The 22,160-nt window shown below is 51.9% G+C and overlaps 1 protein-coding gene across 1 annotated transcript; it reads right to left on the bottom strand.

Annotated features, from left to right (window-relative positions):
* Nucleotides 1–12,617: 12,617 nt before the first annotated feature.
* Nucleotides 12,618–14,268, bottom strand: LOC100352514 (large ribosomal subunit protein uL4-like). The gene is made up of 2 exons (XM_070076845.1): nucleotides 13,363–14,268; nucleotides 12,618–13,086 (listed from the first exon to the last, which is right to left on the bottom strand). The coding sequence occupies exons 1-2, from the start codon at nucleotides 14,224–14,226 to the stop codon at nucleotides 12,673–12,675; spliced, it is 1,278 nt and encodes a 425-aa protein (XP_069932946.1). The 5' UTR covers nucleotides 14,227–14,268; the 3' UTR covers nucleotides 12,618–12,672.
* Between the last annotated feature and the right edge of the window lie 7,892 nt (nucleotides 14,269–22,160).

The raw sequence follows: 22,160 nt of genomic DNA, 5'->3' as shown, positions 1-22,160 counted from the left end.
GCCATCAGATCAGCGCGGTGCGCCGGCCGGCCGCGGCGGCCATTGGAGGGTGAACCAATGGCAAAGGAAGACCTTTCTCTCTCTCTCTCTCTCTCTCACTGTCCACTCTGCCTGTAAAAAAAAAATCTATATATATGATAATAAAATTTTTAAAACTTCTGAATTGTCTGTGGCAGTGATGTTAGGGCAAGAAGCAGCCCTTTGGCAGAGGATACAATTAAATGCTGTGCTTTCTTATTTTTTTTTCTTTTTTGATGTGTATGGTATATTTGGTAAAAGCTGAATGCTGCCTTTAAAAAATGTTTATTTATTTATTTGAGAGGAAGAGTTACAGAGAGGCATAGGCAGAGAGAGAGAGAGAGAGAGAGAGCGAGCGCTATCTTCCACCTACTGGCTCACTCCCCAAATGGGTACAACAACAGAGGAGGGCAGACCTGAAGCCAGGAGCTTCTCCCAGGTCTCCCATGCAGATGCAGGGACAAGGACTCCAGCCATCTTTTACTGCTTCCTCAGGCACATTGGCAAGGAGCTGGATCGGAAGTGGAGCAGTGGGGACTCGAACTGGTGCCCATTTGGGATGCTGGCATTGCAGGCGGCTTTACCCGCAACGCTGCAATGCTGGCCCTAAGTGCTGCTGTTTAACTGTAATTTCAAACTTGTTTTAAAACATTTTAAGAAAAAAAAGTGCAAAATGATAGCCTCTAGATTTGGGATGCAAAGAAAAATATCTTCTTTTTTATTAAGATTTATTTATTTTACTTGAAAGTCAGAGTTACACAGAGAGAGGAGAGGCAGAGAGAGAGAGGTCTTCCATCCACTGGTTCACTCCCCAGATAGTTTCAGTGGCTGGAGCTGCACTGATCTGAAGCCAGGAGCCAGGAGCTTCCTCCAGGTTTCCCACGTGGGTTCAGGGGCCCAAGGACTTGGGCCATCTTCTGCTGCTATCCCAGGCCACAGCAGAGAGCTGGATCGGAAGAGGAGCAGCTGGGACTTGAACCAGTGCCCATATGGGATGCCAGCACTTCAGGCCAGGGCATTAACCCACTGCGCCACAGCGTCAGCCCCAGTTATACTTTTTTTGTTCATTTAATATGAAACAGCGGCATTGACTAAGACAAAGTAACACTGGAGCTGCACCTCAAGGGTTCCCTGACTAATTCAGGCCGCAGGTGCCACTCTGCAGGCCTCAGCTGCAAGGGGAGACTGTCCTTTCCTGCCCCAGGCCGAACAACACTCCACCCCCCACCCACCCCGAGCTGCTGTCTCCTGTCAGCTCCTCCGTGGGCTCTTGGCCCTCGGCCTTGGCTTTAGCTGCCTCAGAGTCCTCCATGGCTTCCTACAAATGCATTCCCCTTTCCTTCCTTTTTTTAACGAGAGAGAGGGAGACAGAGAGAGCCTTCCATCCCGGGCTGGATCAGGCTTTTTCTCCTTCTCTGCGGCCCTTTGGCGACACAACAGGTGGTTTCTTACTCTGTCGCAGGGTTTGTGTCGTAAACTCCTGGAGGAAAGGGAGGAGACTGCGTTGTGTGTGTGACACACGGTAGTTGAGGAGAAGAAATAATTACAAGACCCAGTGCCATCCCAGGAGAGCAGGCAATGAAGGGTTGGTTGGAGCTGAGATGCACTAAACTGACAGCTGGCGGAGGGAAACTGAATGCCTGTTTCTAATCTGAATCACTACATTAGGGGCTGGCGCTGTGGCACAGAGGGTAAAGCCACTGCCTGAGGCCCCAGCATCCCCTACGAGTGTGGATTTGAATCCCAGCTGCTCCACTTCTAATCCAGCTCCCTGCTAATGTGCCTGGGAAAGCAGTGGAAGACAGTCCAACTGCTTGGGCCCCTGCTACCCATGTGGGAGAACAGCTTGGCTTAGCTCTGGCTATTGTGGCCATTTAGGGAGTAAGCCAGTGGGTGGGAGATCTCTCTCTCTCTCTCTCTCTCTCTCTCCCCACCCCTTAATAAATAATTAATTAATATTTAAAATAATGAATTAGAGGGCTGGTGTTGTAGTGCAGTGGGCTAAGCCTCCACCTGCAGTGCCGGCATCCCATATGGGCACCAGTTCTAGTCCCGGTTGCTGCTCTTCTGACCCAGCTCTCTGCTATGGCCTGGGAATGCAGTAGAAGATGGCCTAAGTACCTGGGCCCCTGCACCCGCATGGGAGACCCAGAGGAAGCTCCTGGCTCCTGGCTTCCGATCAGCTCAGCTCTAGCCATTGCGGACATTTGGGGAGTGAACCAGCAGATGGAAGATCTCTCTCTCTCTCCCTGTGTCTGTAACGCTATCTCTCAAATAAACAAATTAAATATTTTAAAAAATAATAAATAAATCACTAAATTTGTATCTATCATGCTGCCAAAAAGGCTATCTATTTCTCTCATAAGATCATTGACATAAGAAGTCAATCAAAGAGACTGTAAGCAAAAGCTGTAAGAAATAGCATTAAACCAATATATGTATGTTTCTCCATATATTTGAAACTTGAACACCTAACAGAACTCAGTAAATGTGTGTGTATGAACCAAGCTGTGTCTCCAGCCTCCTGTCTGCAGTATCGGGTCCTTGAAGGCAGAGCTGGGGTTGAAACTGGGCGGAGGGGCAGGTGCTGTGACGCAGTGGGCTAAGCCGCTGTTTACATCACAGGCGTCCCACAGCAGTGCCTGTCTGAGATTTCCCATCCAGCTCTCTGCTGTGGCCTGGGAAAGCAGCAGAAGAGGGCCCAAGTGCTTGGGCCCCTGCACCCATGTGGCAGACCCAGATAGAGTTTCTGGCTCCTGGCTTCAGCCTGGCCCATACTTGACCATTGCGACCATTTAAGGAGTGAACCAACGGTTAGAGGATCTCTCTCTCTCTCTCTCTCTCTCTCTCTTGCTATCTCTCACTCTGCCTCTCAAATAAATACATCTTTAAAAAAGGAAAAACAAAATGCCAGGGCCATCTCACAGATGTCATCTGTGAACCCCTTGCATACAGAAATGAGGCCCACAGTGGGCAGCTCTCTGAGATCCTGGGTGACAGTCCCGGCGGCGTCACCTCCAGTCCACGGCTCTTTCTTCTTTCCCACAGGGCGTGTGTGTGTGTGTGTGTGAGAGAGAGAGAGAGAGAGAGAGAGAGAGAGAGAGAGGTGGGGAGCAGGGGTATGGGAGGTGAGTGGAAGCAAGCCCTGGGCTCTCCTCCACCTGCCAACCCAGGAGGCTGGAGCCAGGCATCTATCCATCCCCTCCCCATTCCTGGCACAGGAGAGTGTATGCTGAGGGCACAGCCCAGAGGCTGGTTTTTAGAAATTGGAAGGGGAATCCATGTGGGAGACCCAGATGGAGCTCCTGGCTCCTGGCTCCTGGCTATTGTGGCCATGTGGGGAGTGGCTCCATGGACAGAAACTCTCTCTCTCTATCTCTCTATCACTACCAAAGGCAGAAGGGAACCTCAGGTGTAGGCGTTAGCCCCCCACGCATCTCAGGAAGCTCCAGACAATCTCAACAGCAGGCTGGGCCAGGATTCTGGCCATAAAGTTTTTTTAACAAATATTTTTAAAAGATTTTATTTATTTATTTGAAAGGCAGAGTTCTGGGGGGGGGGGGGAGATATCTTCCATCCTCTGGTTCAGTCCCCAAATGGCCACAATAGCCAGGGCTGGGCCAGGCTAAAGCCAGAAGCAAGGAGTTGCTTCCAGGTCTCCCACATAAGGGTAGGGGCCCAGGCACTTGGGCTACCTTCTGCGGATTTCCCAGGTGCATTAGCAGGGAGCTGGATTGGAAGTGGAGCAGGCAGGACTTGAACAGGTGCCCATATGGGAAGCCAGCACTGTAGGTGGTGGCTAAACCCGCTATGCCACTGCACTGACCCCAATTAATAAATCTTAAGAAAAAAAATTAAAAAGGTATTGCAAGTTTCTTATTTTTATAGGGGGCTGGCACTGTGGTGTAGCAGGTAAAGTCTACAGTGCTGGCATCCCATATGGGCACCAGTTCAAGTCCCGGCTGCTCCATTTCCGACCCAGCTCTCTGCTGTGGCCTGGGAAAGCAGTAGAAGATGGCCCAGGTCCTTGGGCCCCTGCACCCATGTGGGAGACCTGGAAGAAGCTCCTGGCTCCTAGCTTCGGATCAGACCAGCTCCAGCCATTGTGGCCATCTGGGGAGTGGACCAGTGGATGGAAGACTTCTCTCTCTCTCACACAGGCTCTCCTTCTCTCTCTGTGCAACTCTGACTTTCAAATAAATAAGCAAATCTTTAAGAAAAAAGTTTCCATTAGTGGATGGTGGTGCAGCAGTAGACCATGGGGGCTTGTGCCTGATACATAGTAGGTGTTCAACGAACATTTGTCAGATTAGCAGGTGATCACCAAAGAACTGGCCTTTCTCTCTGCATCCTGGGCCTGAGGTGGGCAAGATGGGGTAGGGTGTGGTAGTCTGGGGTAGGGTGTGGTGGTCTGCCACAAATAGGTCCTTGCAGAATGTGGGACCTTTAATTCCTGCGGCGTGCGGCTCTCCCGCAGCGAGGCGACGTAAGTTCTGCCTCTCGCCACCAGAGGGAGCCCCAAACCCAGGATGAGTCTTCCACGTTCTGAACACCTGTGTTGTGTTTTCCACCTCAACCTTTTCCTCACAAGTTTAAATGGCCACAGAGGATGCAACCTCCGGGTTACTGCACATATTAATATCTTCAGGTAGAACTATGATGCGACTTTTGGTTATGTGTTCTGCAATCAACTCAAAACCGCGAGTTCATAGCCACCACTTAGAATTACACGAACAAATTCTCCTTCAGCCACTCACTTCCCTCATGTGGCTTTATCCTAATACTATCCCCATTACACTCGTGCTTCCCAACAGCTAAAACACGTTTAGAGACGCAAATGTCAGGAAGCCGCGTCCTGTGACCCTGAGCCCACAGGTCCGGAGAAGTTGCTTCTGGGTAGGATTATCGTGGCCATTATTAGTGCTATGGTTTGGACATGATCTGACCCTCCCCCAACTCACACAGGTCTTTAAACCCCGAAGGCATAAACTAAGGGTGCTATTAGGTAGGAAGTTGGAAATTAGCCTACGGGGGAAAGCTTCATCGGGGAGAACACCTCGGAAGCAGTCCTGGATTTTACATCAGAGTCCTGCCCAGACCCCGGTAACTTTCCAGGTGGTCTCAGCCTCCCCCCACCACCAAGGAAGGCTCCCCAGGAACATGGTCTCTGCTCAGCACCAGATGGGATACCTGGCCTACAACACGGGAAGGACTGCAGCCCTTTCCCTTACAAGCCCAGTCTGAACACAGACTGCGTGCTCAGTCTCTGCTCTCTCCCGAGCCGCCCGCCTGGCCGGTCAGGTGCATCCCCTCCATTAAACCATGGAACCTTGCCTTCCCCAGTCTGAGTGACAGGGCACACACTCTGATTCTGTCTGGAGAGGCGCCCATCCGGTCTGTCGGATGCCCCACCCCCTTGCACCTTGCTATCCTGCTGACCGTCTTCTACTGCTTTCCCAGGCCATAGCAGAGGGCTGGATCGGAAGTGGAGCAGCCGGGACTCAAACCAGTGCCCATTTGGGATGCCGGTGCTGCAGGCCTTAAAATGCCACAGTGCAGGCTGGCGCCGCGGCTCAACAGGCTAATCCTTCACCTAGCAGCGCTGGCACACCAGGGTCTAGTCCCGGTTGGGGAGCCAGATTCTGTCCTGGTTGCCCCTCTTCCAGTCCAGCTCTCTGCTGTGGCCAGGGAGTGCAGTGGAGGATGGCCCAAGTGCTTGGGCCCTGCACCCCATGGGAGACCAGGAGACGCACCTGGCTCCTGACTTCGGATCAGCGTGGTGCGCCAGCTGCAGCACGCCAGCTGTGGCAGCCATTGGAGGGTGAACCAACGGCAAAGGAAGACCTTTCTCTCTCTCTCTCTCACTGTCCACTCTGCCTGTTAAAAAAAAAAAAAAAACACGCCACAGTGCCGCCCCCAAGAAGGAAACTTAATCCAGTTATGGTGTCCAGGAGGTGAGCCTAGGAGTAGATCCTTGGGGCATGACCTGGGAAGGTGCTGAGAGAGAGAGAGAGAGAGAGAGTCTAGTAATGTGTAGCAGTGATTGTGGAGGGCTGCCCCGAGCACTTGGCAAGGGCAGGGCAGGCTCCTCCCCTCTGCCTTTAAAATGCAGACGACCTGCCTGGGAACAACTGTGAAACTCTAAGAAGATACTGCAGTTCCTAGGGTGCCAATTACATTGCAGCCTCAGAATTAGCAGCCAGCTCCCAGCTGTCCTGCCTGCCCACTGCCCCCCTGTGGCGGGTCCAGTAAATGCAACTGCTCCCTCTGCTCGGCGAATTCTTTCCCCACCTTCGACGCCAGTCTCAATCCGAGGCTTCTCGTCACGGTGATGAAAAGCTGACTGGGGGCTGGCGCTGTGGCTCAGCAGGTAAAGCCCCCGCCTCATGGCTGCTCCACTTCCAATCCAGCTCTCTGCTATGGCCTGGGAAAGTAGTAGAAGATGGCTCAATTCCTTGGGTCCCTGCACCTGTGTGCAGAAGAAGCTCCTGGCTCCTGGCTCCAGAGTGGCGCAGCTCTGGCCATTGTGGCCATCTGGGGAGTAAACCAGCGGATGGAAGACCTCTCTCTCTCTCCCTGCCTCTGCCTCTCTGTCACTCTTTCAAGTAAACAAAATCTTTAAAAAAAGAAAGAAATGCTGACACAATTAGCAATGTATATTTGATTAAAGTAACCTCAGTAAGGGACAAATCTTGCTCATTGTTAGACATAAAGAGTAGATTTGCTTTGGAAATGCATCTTAGTGAAGTGATTTATTTCTTTCCTTATTGGTTTCTGTATGCAAAAGTTAGGTTAAGACACATCACTAATGTCAATTCTATTTTTTTGCTGTTGTTACTTTTAGAGGCTACTGACTGTGAGAAGCACTTTTTTCACATAAATAAGTAGAAAGGAACAGAACAACTGTTTTACAGAAATGCCAGTGTTCTGAGCCCGCGTTGTCTGTCAAAAGCCACATTGTGATCTATCATTAGATTTTTTTCAATGATCTATCAACTGACAACTTGATTCAGTTCTTTTTAAAGAAATTTATTGGGGGCCAGTGCCGCGGCTCAACAGGCTAATCCTCTGCCTTGCGCCGCCGGCACACCGGGTTCTAGTCCTGGTCTGGGCGCCGGATTCTGTCCCGGGTGCCCCTCTTCCAGGCCAGCTCTCTGCTGTGGCCAGGGAGTGCAGTGGAGGATGGCCCAAGTGCTTGGGCCCTGCACCCACATGGGAGACCAGGAGAAGTACCTGGCTCCTGCCATCGGATCAGCGCGGTGCGCCGGCTGTGGCAGCCATTGGAGGGTGAACCAACGGCAAAGGAAGACCTTTCTCTCTGTCTCTCTCTCTCACTGTCTAACTGCCTGTCAAAAATAAAAAAAAAAAGAAATTTATTGGGGCTGGCATTGTGGCATAGCAAGTAAAGCCGCTCCCTGTGACAACAGCATCTCATATGGGTGCTGATTCGAGTCCCGGCTGCTCCACTCTGATCCAACTCCCTGCTGATGGCTGTTGGAGGATGGCCCAAGTGTTAGGGCCCCTAACACCCACATGGGAGGCCTGGAGGAGGCTCCCAGCTCCTGGCTTCAGCCTAGCCCAGCTCTGTCCATTGTGGCCATTTCTGGGAATGAACTAGCAGATGGAAAATCTCTCTTTCTTCGTCTCTCCCCTCTCCTCTTCTGTAACTCTGCCTTTCAAAGAAATAAATACAGCTTTTTAAAAATTATTTATTTCTTTGAAAGATGGAGTTAGAGAGGAAGAGGGAGAGAGAGAGAGAGAGAGAGAGATCTTCCATTTGCTGATTCACTGCCCAAATGGCCACAATGGCCAGGCTGGGCCAGGCTGAAGCCAGAAGGTTGGAACTCTGTCTCATCTCTCACGTGGGTGCAGAGGCCCAAGCCCCTAGGCCATCCTCTGCTTTCCCAGGTGCATTAGCAGGGAGCTGGATTGAAAGCGGAGCAGCCAAGACTTGAACGGAGGTGGGGTGGGGGGTAGGAGGGTGGAGAGGTTGAGGGGTGGGGGGTTGGGGGGTTGGGGGGTGGAGAGGTTGGGGGGGTCCCAGCATTGCAAAGAGCAGGCTATCCTGCTTCAACAGTCCCAGGGGAAAAAAAGTGTGTTCCCAGTGCTCCCCAGCCAATCAGCGCATTTGCTCTTAGCCCAGCAGGCGTCCGTCAGCAGAGTGGGAGGGAAAGGGAAGATGGTGTTCTCTCCCCGTTCCCACGGGAGCTCCCTTACGCGATCATGATGGCCGTTCTGCTGCTGGATGGCTGTTCTGCTGCTGGCACGCATGCCTTTGCGCACCTCCTTTTTTTTTTTTGCCAGGCACTTAGACAGTGAGAGAGAGACAGAGAGAGAGAGACAGAGAGAAAGGTCTTCCTTCCATTGGTTCACCCCCAAAATGGCCGCTACGGCCAGCACCGCGCACCAATCTGAAGCCAGGAGCCAGGTGCTTCTCCTGGTCTCCCATGTGGGTGCAGGGCCCAAGCACTTGGGTCATCCTCCACTGTACTCCCAGGCCACAGCAGAGAGCTGGACTGAAAGAGGAGCAGCCGGGACAGAATCTGGTGCCCTGACCAGGACTAGAACCCGGTGTGCTGGCGCCGCAGGCAGAGGATTAGCCAAGTGAGCAGCGGCGCTGGCTGCGCACCTCCTTTGAGGGCAGCACCCTGAGCACCTGCTCAGCAGGCTGGCGGGGGAACCAGGGCCTGCAGCACAAGTGTAGGACATCGGGTTGGACTTCCCCTCTCGGGTGTCCCCCGATGTCCAAGCTCCAAGACCTCCCGCTCAATTCCCTCCTTTCTCTCCTGGAAGTTCCCATCCTTCACTCTAACAGTGGGTCCTGCCATGTTTTTCTAAGTACCTGCTCTCTTGGAAGAGCTGCAGAGGCCTGACTCCAAGCCTCTCCGACGGGAACTCGGGAACTCGTCCTGCCAGCGTCTCCAAGCCCCAGCCCCCTCCTACTCCAACCCCCAGAACGTTCCCCAGACCCCTCCTCCAACCAGAGAGGCCGATCTGGGTCATGTGCTCCTGCCGCCCAGGAATAAAGCCTTTCTCTTCTCAGAAGACGGTAGTCGGGGCTGGTGCTGTGGAGTAGCGGGTAAAGCCACCGCCTGCAGTGCTGGCATCCCATATGGGCACTGGTTCAGATCCCGGCTGCTCCACTTCTGATCCAGCTCTCTGCTATGGCCTGGGAAAGCAGTAGAAGAAGGCCCAAGTCCTTGGGCCCCTGCACCCGCGTGGGAGACCTGGAGGAGGCTCCTGTCTTTGGATCCGCACAGCTGCGGCCGTTGCGGCCAGTTGGGGAGTGAACCAGCGGATGCAAGAAATCTCTCTCTGCCTCTCCGTCTCTCTCTGTGTATCTGTGCACCTCTGACTTCCAAATAAGTAAATAGAGTTCTTCAGAAAAGAGGAAGGAGGAGGAGGAGGAGGAGGAGGAGGAGGAGGTTGTCCAGGTTGCAGATGACCAAGTGGGCATGGTGGGGGAGGGGCGGGTGGGGAGGAAGCAGAAGTGGGTGCAGCAGGGGGATCCTCGGCTTCGAGCACAGCCTGGAATGGGTCCTTGTTGACCCAGATGACGCTGGTGGTCCTCAACCCCCATTCTCTTTTCTTACAGATTAACAGTTTTGGTGCCCCCCCCCCCCCACCAACAGAGGGCGAGCAGTGATTCCCTGAGAAGGCTTGCAGCTGGGAGCGGCTGGAGGGTGCTTTCCTAGGCTTTCAGGTGTGGGAGGGGGTTGGTTGGTTTGTTTTTTAAAGATTTATTTATTTATTTGAAAGTCAGAGTTACACAGAGAGAAGGAGAGGCAGAGAGAGAGAGAGAGAGAGAGAGGTCTTCCATTCGCTGTTTCACTCCCAAATTGGCCACAATGGTCAGAGCTGTGCTGATTAGGAGCCAGGAGCTTCTTCCAGGTCTCCCACAAGGGTGCAGGGGCCCAAGCACTTGGACCATCTTCTACTGCTTTCCCAGGTGCATTAGCAGGGAGCTGGATCGGAAGTGGAGCAGCCGGGACTGGAACCAGCGCCCATGTGGGATGCCGGCACTGCAGACAGCGGCTTCACCTGCTACTCCACAGTGCCGGCCACAGTGGACTTCTTTTAAAGGAGAAAAATAAACCTCTGTTCTCTGAAATGATAGTTGTTGGCATGTGCTGGTCACACGAGGCCACCGTCCTACTTGATTGAGTAATTTGACACAGTTGTGAAAGGTCAGGGGTGACTGCCTTCAGCACTGCAGGGGTTTGGAGAGCCGGTGGTTTAGACGCAGCTCCTGCACCAGGCCCAACAGCTCAAACCAAAATGGAGTCACTCACGCTAGAGTTCCACATGAGCACGTGGAGGCCACAGTGTCCAAATGGCCTTCTGGGAAATCAGGAGACAGAAAGACAATAGGCAGCTCCCCTGCAGGCCAGCTTCAGTGGTGGGATAAGGCAGTCCCTCCAGGTTAACCCGGTAAGGAGAGTGACTTTGAAAGGTCCACCGGTTCCTTCCTGCTTCTGCCTCCCGCAGGCCTCTCCAGCCGGTAAGGCCGACTCCTCTCCCTAGCTCCTCAGAGCAACTGAACCAAACCTTCACAGGAGATGCGCCCTGTGTGTGAATCACCAGTAAAAGCCAATTAGGTTTCTTTTTTTTTTTTTTTTAAGATTTATTTTATTTGAAAGGCAGAGTTAGAGAGAGAGAGAGAGAGAGAGAGAGAGATCTTCCATCCACTGGTTCACTCCCCAAATGGCCACAATGGTCATGGACTGAGCCAGACCAAAGCCAAGTGCCTGAAACTCCATCTGGGTCTCCCCCGTGGTGGCAGGGACCCAAGCACTTGGGCCCTCTTCCGCTGCTTTCCCACACGCATTAGCAGGGTGCTGGATCGGAAGTGGTGCAGGGCCGGCACTGTGGCGTAGAAGGTTAAGCCTCCACCAGCAAGAGTCCCGGCTGCTCCGCTTCCAATACAGCTCCCTGCTAATGCACCTGGGAAAGCAGAGGAAGATGGCCCAAGTGCTTGGGCCTCTGCCGCCCCGTGGGAGACCCAGAAGAAGCTCCGGGCTCCTGGTTTCAGCCTGGCACAGCCTCAGCCATCTTGGGAGTAAACCAGCAGAAGGAAGAGATCTCTCTCTCGGTCTCTCTCCCCTTCTCTCTCTGTGTCTCTGCCTTTCAAATAAATAAATAAATTGGCTGGCACCGCGGCTCACTAGGCTAATCCTCCGCCTGTGGCGCCGGCACCCTGGGGTTCTAGTCCTGGTTGGGGCGCTGGTTCTGTCCCGGTTGCCCCTCTTCCAGTCCAGCTCTCTGCTGTGGCCCGGGAGTGCAGTGGAGGATGGCCCAAGTGCTTGGGCCCTGCACCCACATGGGAGACCAGGAGGAAGCACCTGGCTCCTGGCTTCGGATTGGCACAGTGCCGGTTGTAGCGGCCATTTGGGGGGTGAATCAATGGGAGAAAGACCTTTCTCTCTCTCACTGTCTAACTCTGCCTGTGAAAAAATAAAAAATAAAAAATAAGTGAATCTTTAAAAAATAAATAAAATAAATAAATAAATCTTAAAAAAAAAAGAAGTGGAGCAGCCAGGACTCACATGGGACACCGCTGTTGCAGGTGGAGTCTTCATGTGCTGCGCCACAGTGACAGCTTTGCCCATTAGGTCTTTTTTTTTTTTTTTTTTTTTTTTTTTTTTTTTTTTTTTTGACAGGCAGAGTGGACAGTGAGAGAGAGAGACAGAGAGAAAGGTCTTCCTTTGCCGTTGGTTCACCCTCCAATGGCCGCCGCGGCCAGCGCGCTGAGGCCGGTGCACCGCGCTGATCCGATGGCAGGAGCCAGGATCCAGGTGCTTTTCCTGGTCTCCCATGGGGTGCAGGGCCCAAGCACCTGGGCCATCCTCCACTGCACTCCCTGGCCACAGCAGAGAGCTGGCCTGGAAGAGGGGCAACTGGGACAGAATCCGGCGCCCCGACCGGGACTAGAACCCGGTGTGCCAGCGCCGCTAGGCGGAGGATTAGCCTAGTGAGCCGCGGCGCCGGCCCTGCCCATTAGGTCTTAACTAAGCCTGCTGCGATTTTGTCTTTGACGAGGGGATGTTGAATCATTGCAGCAAGGAGGAGGAAGGACAAAGATTCTTTCCGACGAGTTTTTCCAAGGGCTCTCTCTGGAAGGGCTAACAAAGATAATTAGTTTCACCTTTACTCTTTTATGTCCATAGTCATTCATCAAAAATTGAATGATGGGGCAGGCATTTTGCACAGAGGTTGAAATGGCGCTTGGGATGCCCACATTCCGTATCTGAGTGCCTGGGTTTGAGGCCTGGCTCGGCTTCTAATTCCAGCTTCTTGCTACAGTACACTTCGGGTGGCAGCAAGTTCAAATTCAAACAGTTGGGTCCCTGCCACCCACATGGGAGACCTGGATTGAGTCCCAGGTTCCTAGCTCTGGCTGGCCTAACCCCTGTTGCAGGCATCTGGGAAGTGATGCAGCAGATGAGAGATTTTCTTTTTTTGTTTGTTTGTTTTGTTTTGCACCTTCTCTGACAGGGCCTTTATTCAGATAAAGTGACCTGGGATAAAGTAGGCTGGGCTTTAGTCAGTGGGCTTCTGTACTCTGTACTAACAGTCATACAACCCAGTTTTTCACACCATCTCTCATAAGACTTTTATTGAAAATAAGTGGCCTGGGATAAACGAGCTGCCACGTTAGGCAGCAGGCTTCTTGTCTTCCGGGCCGGCCCTCCTGTCGGCGGCCCTCTTGTCTGCAGCTGGCTTCTTGGCGGCAGCGGCCTTCCTCCCCACCACAGGCTTCTTCTTTTGCTTGATGCCCACGGCCCTCGGCTTCTTCACCTTCTTCCCCACCACAGGCTTCTTCTTGGCTGGGGCCTCCTTCGGGTCGGATTTGGCTGCTAGTGCCGCGGCCGCCCTCTCCACGCGGAGCTTGTGGTCCCGGGCCTGCCGCAGGATGGTGTTGTGCCGCATTGTCTTCGCGTACGGGTTCAGCTTCAACATGATCCTCAGGTTCTTCAGTGGGTTCTCCTTCAGGACTCGGCGATGGATCTTCTTGCGTGGTGCTCGGAGCGCTCTCTGGATCTCTGTGCTCTTCAAGATTCTGCTGAGCTGGTTGCCCCCCTTCCAGGCCAGCTCTCTGCTGTGGCCAGGGAGTGCAGTGGAGGATGGCCCAAGTGCTTGGGCCCTGCACCCCATGGGAGACCAGGAGAAGCACCTGGCTCCTGCCTTCGGATCAGCGCGGTGCACCGGCCGCAGCGCGCCGGCGCGGCGGCCATTGGAAGGTGAACCAACAGCAAAGGAAGACCTTTCTCTCTGTCTCTCTCTCTCTCACTGTCCACTCTGCCTGTCAAAAAAAAAAAAAATAAATAAAAAGATTCTGCTGAGGTCTGTATTGGGTATCTTGTGCATGGGAAGGTTGTAGTCGCTCTTGAGGGACGCGGCTTTACGCCAAGTGCCGTGCAAGTCGTCCAGCTTCCGGAAGGCACTCTCCGTCCAGATGCAGAAGCGCCCCACGTGCCCGCCGGGCGCGAGCTTCAGGATGTTCAGCTTGGTCACGTTGAGCAGAGTGATCCCAGGGATGTTCCGGAAGGCCTTGACGATGCCGTTGTCCTCATTGTAGATGACGCAGGGCCCCCTGCGCTGGGTCCTCCGGCGGTTTCTCATTTTGCCCTTGCCAGCCCTCATCCGCTGAGAGGTGTACACCTTCTTGATGTCATTCCAGGCCTTGAGTTTCTTAAGCAGCAGAACTGCCTCCTTGGTCTTCTTGTAGCCTTCAACCTTATCTTCGACCACCAGAGGAAGTTCCGGCACTTCCTCAATACGATGACTTTTAGACATGACCAGTGCTGGCAAGGCCGACGCAGCTAGGGCAGAGCAGATGGCGTACCGCTTCTGGGTCGTGTTCACTCGCCGGTGCCAACGGCGCCAGGTTTTGGTTGGTGCAAACATGCGGCCTCCTCGGCACATACTCCCAAAGGCACCCTGGCCGGATCGGTGCGTCCCACCACCTCGCACTCTGGGAATTCCCGCCACAGCTCTGCCAGTACCCCACGACTCAGCGCTGGTCTGGTGACCTGCCAGCTCACTGACGGCATAGGGCTGCCTGTTGTTCTTGCGCACGTTGGTGTGCACGAAGTTCACGATGTCTGGCTGGATGGGAGCCTTGAACATGGCGGGCAAAGTCACATTTTTGCTGGACGACTCCCCCTTCTCGGAGTACACTGATAGGAGAGGACGAGCACACGCCATGGCGGGGAGAGGTGAGAGCCACGCTCCTCTCCTCCCAGCGGCTCCCACAGGAAAAGCAGATGAGAGATTCTCTCTCTCTCTCTCTCTCTCTCTCTCTCTCTCTCTCTCTCCCCCCCTTACAAATAAACAAAAATTAATGTGGAGGGTCACCCCAGAACACTGGGGAAAGTCCCAAAGCTAAGGGCAGGGCAGGCTCCCCAGCTTTGCCCAGAAATGCAAATAAGCTACCTGGGAAAACCTGTTGGATGATGGGAGAAAAACACACCCTAACTGGGAAGATAGTGCAATTCTAAGTGTGCCTCTCAGCTTGCAGTAGTGGTCGGCTCCTGGCTATCCTGGCTGCCCACTGCTCCCTTGCAGCTTGTTCAATCACCCCACCTCTGCTCACTCTAACCCAACTAGGGCTCTGGTGACTTCTTCACTACGGGTGATGCCAGCCTCTGTCTGTCACTTCTTCTGCCAGTGAATACGTGAAGATCAGAAAGTAGTAAACTGGATGCCTGCTCTGGGTGTGGCGGAGCAGCTTGCTGCAGGCCAAGGTCCTCATTAGAAAGGTTTGGCTAGCTGAGAAGCCAAACACAGAGCCCCACAGAGGGCTGCTGGCACAGAAACTCAGCAGAGATGAGGGGGGTCAAGTCCAAGGACATTTGCTGCCTTCTAGGCTTGTGTGGGGTAAGGACCTGAAACTTCAGTGGAGAGCCTCTGAAAAGCAAAAGAAGTTTAGACAGCCCTGGAGAGGCGGCAAGCCCTACCAGAACCACAACCCAGCCTTGACCCTGGGCAGTCCCTGACCAGGTCCAGGGGATTCCCCCCACCCTGCCTGTTTGGCTCAGAGGAGGAAAGGACGAGGTTCTGGGTTCTGGGGACGATAACACTTGAAGCCTCCACAACTTTTCGGAGGCTGAGTTTGGCATCTCATGAACAATTACTGGGGCGGCATGCGTCTGGTGCAGTGGGTAACACCCTGCTTAGACTGCCCGCATTTATGGGAGCACCTGCGGTGGAGTCTTGGCTCTGCTCCAGACTCCAGCTTCCAGCTCATGTGCACCATGGTTCAAGTACCCTGGTTCCCTGCCACCCACGTGGGGGACCTGGACTGAGTTCCAGGTCGTGGTTTCAGCCTGGCTCAGCTCTGCCTGTGATGGGTATTTGGGGAATGAACCAGAAGATTCTGGAAATCTGTGTGGCTCTCTCTGTCTGTCTGGGTCTCTCTCTGCCTTTCAAATAAATAATAAATGGACGAATAGATTAAAAGCAAACAGAAATGATAAATAGACATTAAAAACGAACAAAAAGGAAACTTGAAACAGAGCCACCCATGAGACAGATTTGGAGATGTCAACATTAAAGGTAACTATGATTAACATAGTCAAGAAAACAGAAGGAAAGATGGAGAATTGACCCAAGGATTAAAATCCATAAAGATAAATCCAATGCAAGCCTTGGAGCTGAAGAGCAAGGATAAAAGAAGTTAGGAACTCTGCCAGGACAAATGCTACGAAAATGTCTGCTCCGGGCAGAATTAGCTTCCTGGAAAAGACGACAGAGTGGGCCAGAAGCAGTATCTGAGGAAGGCCAAGTCCAGGTCCCCAAAACGGAGGAAAAGCATCAGACCCAGGCCCAGTAAGATCTGTGACTCTGCAGCGGATACATGCAAAGTCACTCACTCCCAGCCTGTGGTAGCAGGAAGCTGCACACTAAGAAAAAAGATAAAATCTTTTTTTAAAGATTTATTTATTTGAAAGGCAGAGTTACAGAGACAGAAGGAGAGACCAAGGAAGAGAGGGGTTTTCTACCTGCTGGTTCACTCTCCAAATGGCTGCAACAGCCAGGGCTGGCCCAGGATGAAGCCAGGGGTCAGGAGCTCCCTTTGGATCTCCCACATGGGTGCGGGGGTCCAGGCACTTGGGCCATCTTCTGCTGCTTTCCCAGGCCCATTAGCAGGCAGTCATATTAGAAGTGGAGCAGCCAGGAATCAAACCGGCGCCCATATGGGATGGCAGCACTGCAGGCTGTGGCTTAACCTGCTGTGCCATAGCACCAACCCCGTACAGATAAAATCTTACAGAGAGCCAGGAGGAGAGAGACAATGAAGCCAGAGAAAAGGGGGTGACATCTTTCAAGCACTGAAAGAAAATCCACACTTGTAGCCGGCGCCGTGGCTCACTAGGCTAATCCTCCGCCTTGCGGCGCTGGCACACCGGGTTCTAGTCCCGGTCGGGGCACCGGATTCTGTCCCGGTTGCCCCTCTTCCAGGCCAGCTCTCTGCTGTGGCCAGGGAGTGCAGTGGAGGATGGCCCAAGTGCTTGGGCCCTGCACCCCATGGGAGACCAGGAGAAGCACCTGGCTCCTGCCATGGCTCCTGCCATGGCTCCTGCCATCGGATCAGCGTGGTGCGCCGGCCGCAGTGCGCTGGCCGTGGCGGCCATTGGAGGGTGAACCAACAGCAAAGGAAGACCTTTTTCTCTGTCTCTCTCTCTCACTATCCACTCTGCCTGTCAAAAAAAAAAAAAAAGAAAAAAAAAAAAAGAAAATCCACACTTGCAATCAAGCATCTCCCAGAGTTTTAGGCAACCAGTTTCACTTAGAGATCAGGAATGGGCGTGGCCACTGGGGGGTGGAGAAGACACCACGTGGGCGCCTGCACCCCACATCAGAACACCCGGGTTCAATTTCCAGTCATTGTAGCTTCCTGCTAATGCACACCCTGGGAGGCAGCCAATGACGGCTCAGGTAGTTGAGTGGGTCTCTGCCTGGATTGAGTTCCTGACTCTGAGACATTTGGGAGAATGAACCAGGGAATGGGAAATCTCTCTGTCTCTTCCCCTCTCTACCTTTCAAATACATACAAAATTTTTGAAAAAAAAAAAAAAAAATAGAAATGTGGGGGCCGGTACTGTGGCGCATGTGCCTGTGGTGCTGGCATCCCATATGGACGCCGGTTCTAGTCCCAGCTGCTCCTCTTCTGATCTTGCTCTCTGCTGTGGCCTGGGAAAGCAGTGGGAGACCAGAGGAGGCTTCTGGCTCCTGGCTTCCGATCTGTCCAGCTCTGGCTGTTGCGGCCAGTTGAGGAGTGAATCAGCAACTCTCTGTTTCTTTCTGTCTCTCTGCCTTTCAAGCAAATTAAAACAAAACAAAACAAAAAGACAAGAATTCAGGAGGCTGTGGAAAGTTTTGGTCAAGGAGAATGTCTTCATCAGTTGCTTTAGCAAAATCAAAAAGCTCCAGACTGAAAACCTAAAACATAATTCAAATGCCCCCAATTCCAGTTTCTACCCACTCCTTCGAAATTCCCATTTATAAGTAGGGAAGTCAAAAATGAACTTGTTTTCATTTTCAGTTCACTTCCCTGGCTATAATGAATGAGATCTCACACGATTTCACTCCTCGCAGGTGTGCGGTTCTGATCAGGGCAACCATAAGTAAGCAGGCCGGCACTGCTCACTTTCCTAGCAGGAGTGTGCAGCATCCCCATTAAAGTTCATTGTCATGCAGAAGGTGTTTAAGGCTTCTCTGATTTTATTCCAACAGAAGTAAAATCAGATGGAAGTTCATTGATTCTTTATAGCCACCAAACCCCTAGCAACAAAAACAAAAATGAGGAAGAATTTTTGACCTCAAAAAACTACAGTTGGAGTCACTAAATGTCAGTATAAGGAATAACAGAAAGGAGACAGGTTGATTAAAAACAATTTTAAAAAATTATAGCTGGGGGCCAGCACTGTGGCGTAGAAGGTTAAGCCTCCACCTGCGGTGCTGGCAAGCTATAGGGGCACTGGTTTGAGTCCCGGCTGCTCCACTTCCAATCAAGCTCCCTGCTAATGTGCCTGGGATGGCAGTGGATGATGGTGCAGGTGCTTGGGCCCCTGCACCCATGTGGGAGACATGGAGGAAGCTCCTGGCCAAACTCCAGCCCTTGTGGCCATTTGGGGAGTGAGTCAGTGGATGGGAGACCTCTCTCTCTCTCTCCCTGTCTCTCCCTCTCCCTCTCTGTAATTCTGCCTTTAAAATTAATAAAATAAATATGTTTTAAAAATTAAAGCTGGATTATTGGGTCAGAGAGAATATACATGGGAATTTTGGTGGATTCTGCCATATTGCCCTTTGAGGAGCTGTACCAATGTAGCTTTTCTATTTATTTGAAAGTTAGAGTTACACAGAGAGAGAAGGAGAGGCAGAGAGACAGGGAGAGAGAGAGAGAGAGAGAGAGAGAGAGAGAGAGAGAGAGAGAGAAAGTCTTCCATCTGCTGGTTCACTCCCTAATTGGCTGCAACGGCCAGAGCTGTGCCAATCTGAAGCCAGGAGCTACGCGCTTCCTCCGGGTCTCCCACATGAGTGTAGGGGCTCAAGGACTTGGGCCATCTTCTGCTGCTTTCCCAGGCCATAGCAGAGAGCCGGAGAGGAAGTGGAGCAGCCAGGACTCGAATCGGCACCCATATGGGATGCCGGAGCTTCAGGCCAGGGCTTTCCCTGCTACGCCACAGCGCCAGACCCCAGTGTAGCTTTTCACAAGTAATTTATGAGGCATGAAGTCTTACCATCATGGTGTTATTCAACTGCTCCCAGTTTGACAGGTGGAATGAGATATCTTGGTATAGTTTTAGGTTATCTTTATCTTCTTGTGAGTGAGGAGATAAATACAATCATGTAGAATCATCATGTTTATAAACTATTTACATAGTGTGTGTGTGTGTATATATATATATAGAGAGAGAGAGAGAGAGAGTAATCATATTTTTATAGCCTGTGCTCAGTTTTCTATTTTGGTCTTACTGCATTTTAAGAGCTGTTTAAAGAGTTTCCTCTGTAAGATGTCGTTGTCAATGTTGGCCCATTTTACCATTTGTCTTTTGCCTTTGCTTTATGATTTGTAAGTGCAAAATTTTAAACAGGTGGTAGGGCCTGGTGCTGTGGTATAGTCCGTAAAGCCACTGCCTGCAGTGCTGGCATCCCAAATGGGCGCCAGTTCAAGTCCCGGCTGCTCCACTTCCGATCCAACTCTCTGCTGTGGCCTGGGAAAGCAGTAGAAGATGTCCCAAGTCCTTGGGTCCCTGCACTCTTGTGGGAGACCTGAAAGAAGCTCCTGGCTCCTGGCTTCGGATCGGCAGAGCTGCGGCTGTTGCGGCCATCTGGGGAGTGAACCAGGGGATGGAAGACCTCTCTCCCTCTCTCTCTCTCTCCCTCCCTTCCTCCCTCCCTCCCTCCCTCTCCTTTTCTCTCTGTGTAACTCTGACTTTCAAATAAATAAATAAATCTTTAAAAAAAAAAAGCAGGTGGTAACTTTTTATTTTGTATCTCTAGATATTGTGTTTTGGTTTAAAAAGGCTTTCGCCTCTCCCCCCTTTTTATTCCTTCTAGAACTTCTGTGGTTTTATTTTTTACACTTTGAACCCTCGGATCTTTTCTAATCTTTGGATGAACTGATCCTGCTGCACTGTGTGAAGTATAAATCAGACTGTGTTTTCTCCCGGAGAGTTTTTCAACTGTTCCTATGCTCCTACTGAATTAACTGGCTTTTCTCTGCTAAGTTGAGATGCTGCCCTAATTAGAACCGGCCCTAGGCCAGAATTAAGAGAAAAGGCAAATTGCTCTATTAGAAAGAACGATAAATATCTGTGTATATACCAAAGGCCTCAAGGCCACGGAATGGTATGTGGAATATTCCACTTACGCAAACTTGCAGGAGAGGCAGCTTAGCCTAGGAGTTTGACTTGGTCCAAAATAAAGACGGAAGCTTTCCTAGTTGAGTTCCCAAAGAGAGCTCCTGAGTGGAAGACTCCATTATTCAGACAGAGAAATCAAATCTGGCTTCCTATGCACCGGCCAACCCGTGGGCGAGCCCTGGGCATCAGCAGATGAGAAGGGAAACTCTGCACGCCCTGGGCCATGCACACGGCATCTCCGTGATGGACAGGGAGGCGCTGGCGGGTGCAGTGCCTTTGGGATCACCGTTCTCTTCCTTAAAAGGGATTTAAACATACGCCCTGTCCAGACATCCCCAATGGAATACAGAAAGCACCGGGATGAGGGGGGCCTGCCTCACTGCCTCACCTCTCCCTAGCAGGCGGGGTCACACTGTCTGCTGCAGGGCCAGGGCTGTTCTAGGTTCACTCCCCAGATGGCTGCAATGGCCGGAGCTTCTTCCAGGTCTCCCACGCAGGTGCAGGGGCCCAAGGACATAGGACATGAGCTATCTTCCATTGCTTTCCCAGGCCATAGCAGAGAGCTAGATCGCAAGAGGAGCAGCTGGGACTAGAACCGGCATCCATATGGGATGCCGACACTGCAGACCGGGGCTTTAACCCACTGCACCACAGTGCCAGTCCCAAGGTTAGCTTCGTAAGGTTTGAATGTGTCCTCCCTCTGCCTTCCAGGGTGCACTATTCGGAGGAAGCTGGAATCAGAAGCAGAGCTGGAACTCCAACCCAGGGGCTTCAATGTGGGAGGAGGTGACCCACTGTGCCCAATGCCTGCCTCAAACTTACTTTTTAATTCCATTTTCCATGAACTGTTGGCAATGACTGTGTGTATGCACATGGTGTAAGATTACACAGCGTTTTTTTTTTTTTTTGAGATTTATTTATTTGAAAGGTGGAGTTACAGAGAGGCAGAGAGAGAGAGAGAGAGAGAGAGGTCTTCCATCCATTGGTTCACTCCCTAGATGGCCGCCACAGCTGGAGCTGCACTGATCCGAAGTCAGGAGCCAGGAGCTGCTTCTTCTGGGTCTCCCATGCAGATGCAGGGGCCCAAGGACTTGGGGCATCTTCTACTGCTTTCCCAGGCCATAGCAGAGAGCGGGATTGGAAGTGGAGCAGCCGGGACTAGAACCAGTGCCCATACGGGATCCTGGCACTGCAGGCGGTGGCTTTTCTTACCCCAAAGCGTGCATTCTAACATTTTCTACATATGCCTATTATTCACCAAAGATGGCGGCCAATGAACACCATGATTTTGAAACATCCTCAACATCATTAGTCATTAAGGAAATGCAAATCAAAGCCACAATGAGATATCACTTTGCACTCATTAGAATGAAAAAGAAAGATGTTGGCAGAAACATGGTGAAATTGGAATCCTTATAGATTGCTGGTAAGAACATAAAATTAGTACAGCTCCCACAGCGACTGGTTTGACAATTCCAAATAACCCAAATGTGAAGACTATCCAAATGTCCATTAATCATGAATGGACAAACGGGGGCGGGGAGGACTGTGAGGCAGGGGGAAAGCCACCACTTGGGAGGCCCTCTTCCTACAGCAGAATGCCTTCATGGAGTCCTGGCTGCTCTGTGCTTCCAATCTAGCTCCCTGCTAACGTGCCTGGGAGGTTGCTTCCTGCCACCTCCATGGGAGGCCCAGATGGAGCTCCTGGCTCCTGGCTTCAGCCTGGCCCAGCCCTGGCTGTTGCAGGCATTTGGGGAGTGAACCAGCAGGTGGAACCTCTCTCTCTGTATATCTATCCCTCGTTCTCTGTCACTCTGCCTTTCAAATAAATAAATAAATAAATAAATAAATAAATAAATAAATCTTGGGGTTGGTGTTGTGATGTAGCAGGGAAAGCTGCCGCCTGTGACGCTGGCATCCCAAACGCGCCAGTTCTAGTCCTGACTGCTCCATTTCCAAACCAGCTCCCTGCCAATGGCGTGGGAAAAGCAGCAGAGAATGGCCTAAGTGATCGGGCCTCTGTTACCCACCTGGGAGACCCAGAAGAAACTCCTGGCTGCTGGCTTCATCCTGACCCAGCACTGGCCACTGGGGCCATCTGGATGTGAACCAGCAGATGGAAGATTTCTCTCTCTGTTTCTCACTCTTTCTCTGTAACTCTGACTTTCAAAATAGAGATAATAACTCTTTAAAATAAATAAAGAAACCTTTATAAAAACACAAATTGTGGCATATCCATACAATGGGATACTATTTGTCAATAAGAAGGAA

The sequence above is a fragment of the Oryctolagus cuniculus genome, chromosome 7 (assembly GCF_964237555.1).
Source record: "Oryctolagus cuniculus chromosome 7, mOryCun1.1, whole genome shotgun sequence".
Taxonomy (NCBI): Eukaryota; Metazoa; Chordata; class Mammalia; order Lagomorpha; family Leporidae; genus Oryctolagus; species Oryctolagus cuniculus.
Note: the sequence above shows the minus strand (reverse complement) of the source record. Positions and strands in the feature narration are given on the sequence as shown.

Coding starts and splice junctions, on each gene's coding strand:
- LOC100352514 (XM_070076845.1), bottom strand. CDS start 14,226: ATGGCGTGTGCTCGTCCTCTCCTATCAGTGTACTCCGAGAAGGGGGAG. Junction 13,087..13,362: donor ACAAGATACCCAATACAGAC/CTCAGCAGAATC, acceptor GGGGGCAACCAG/CTCAGCAGAATCTTGAAGAG.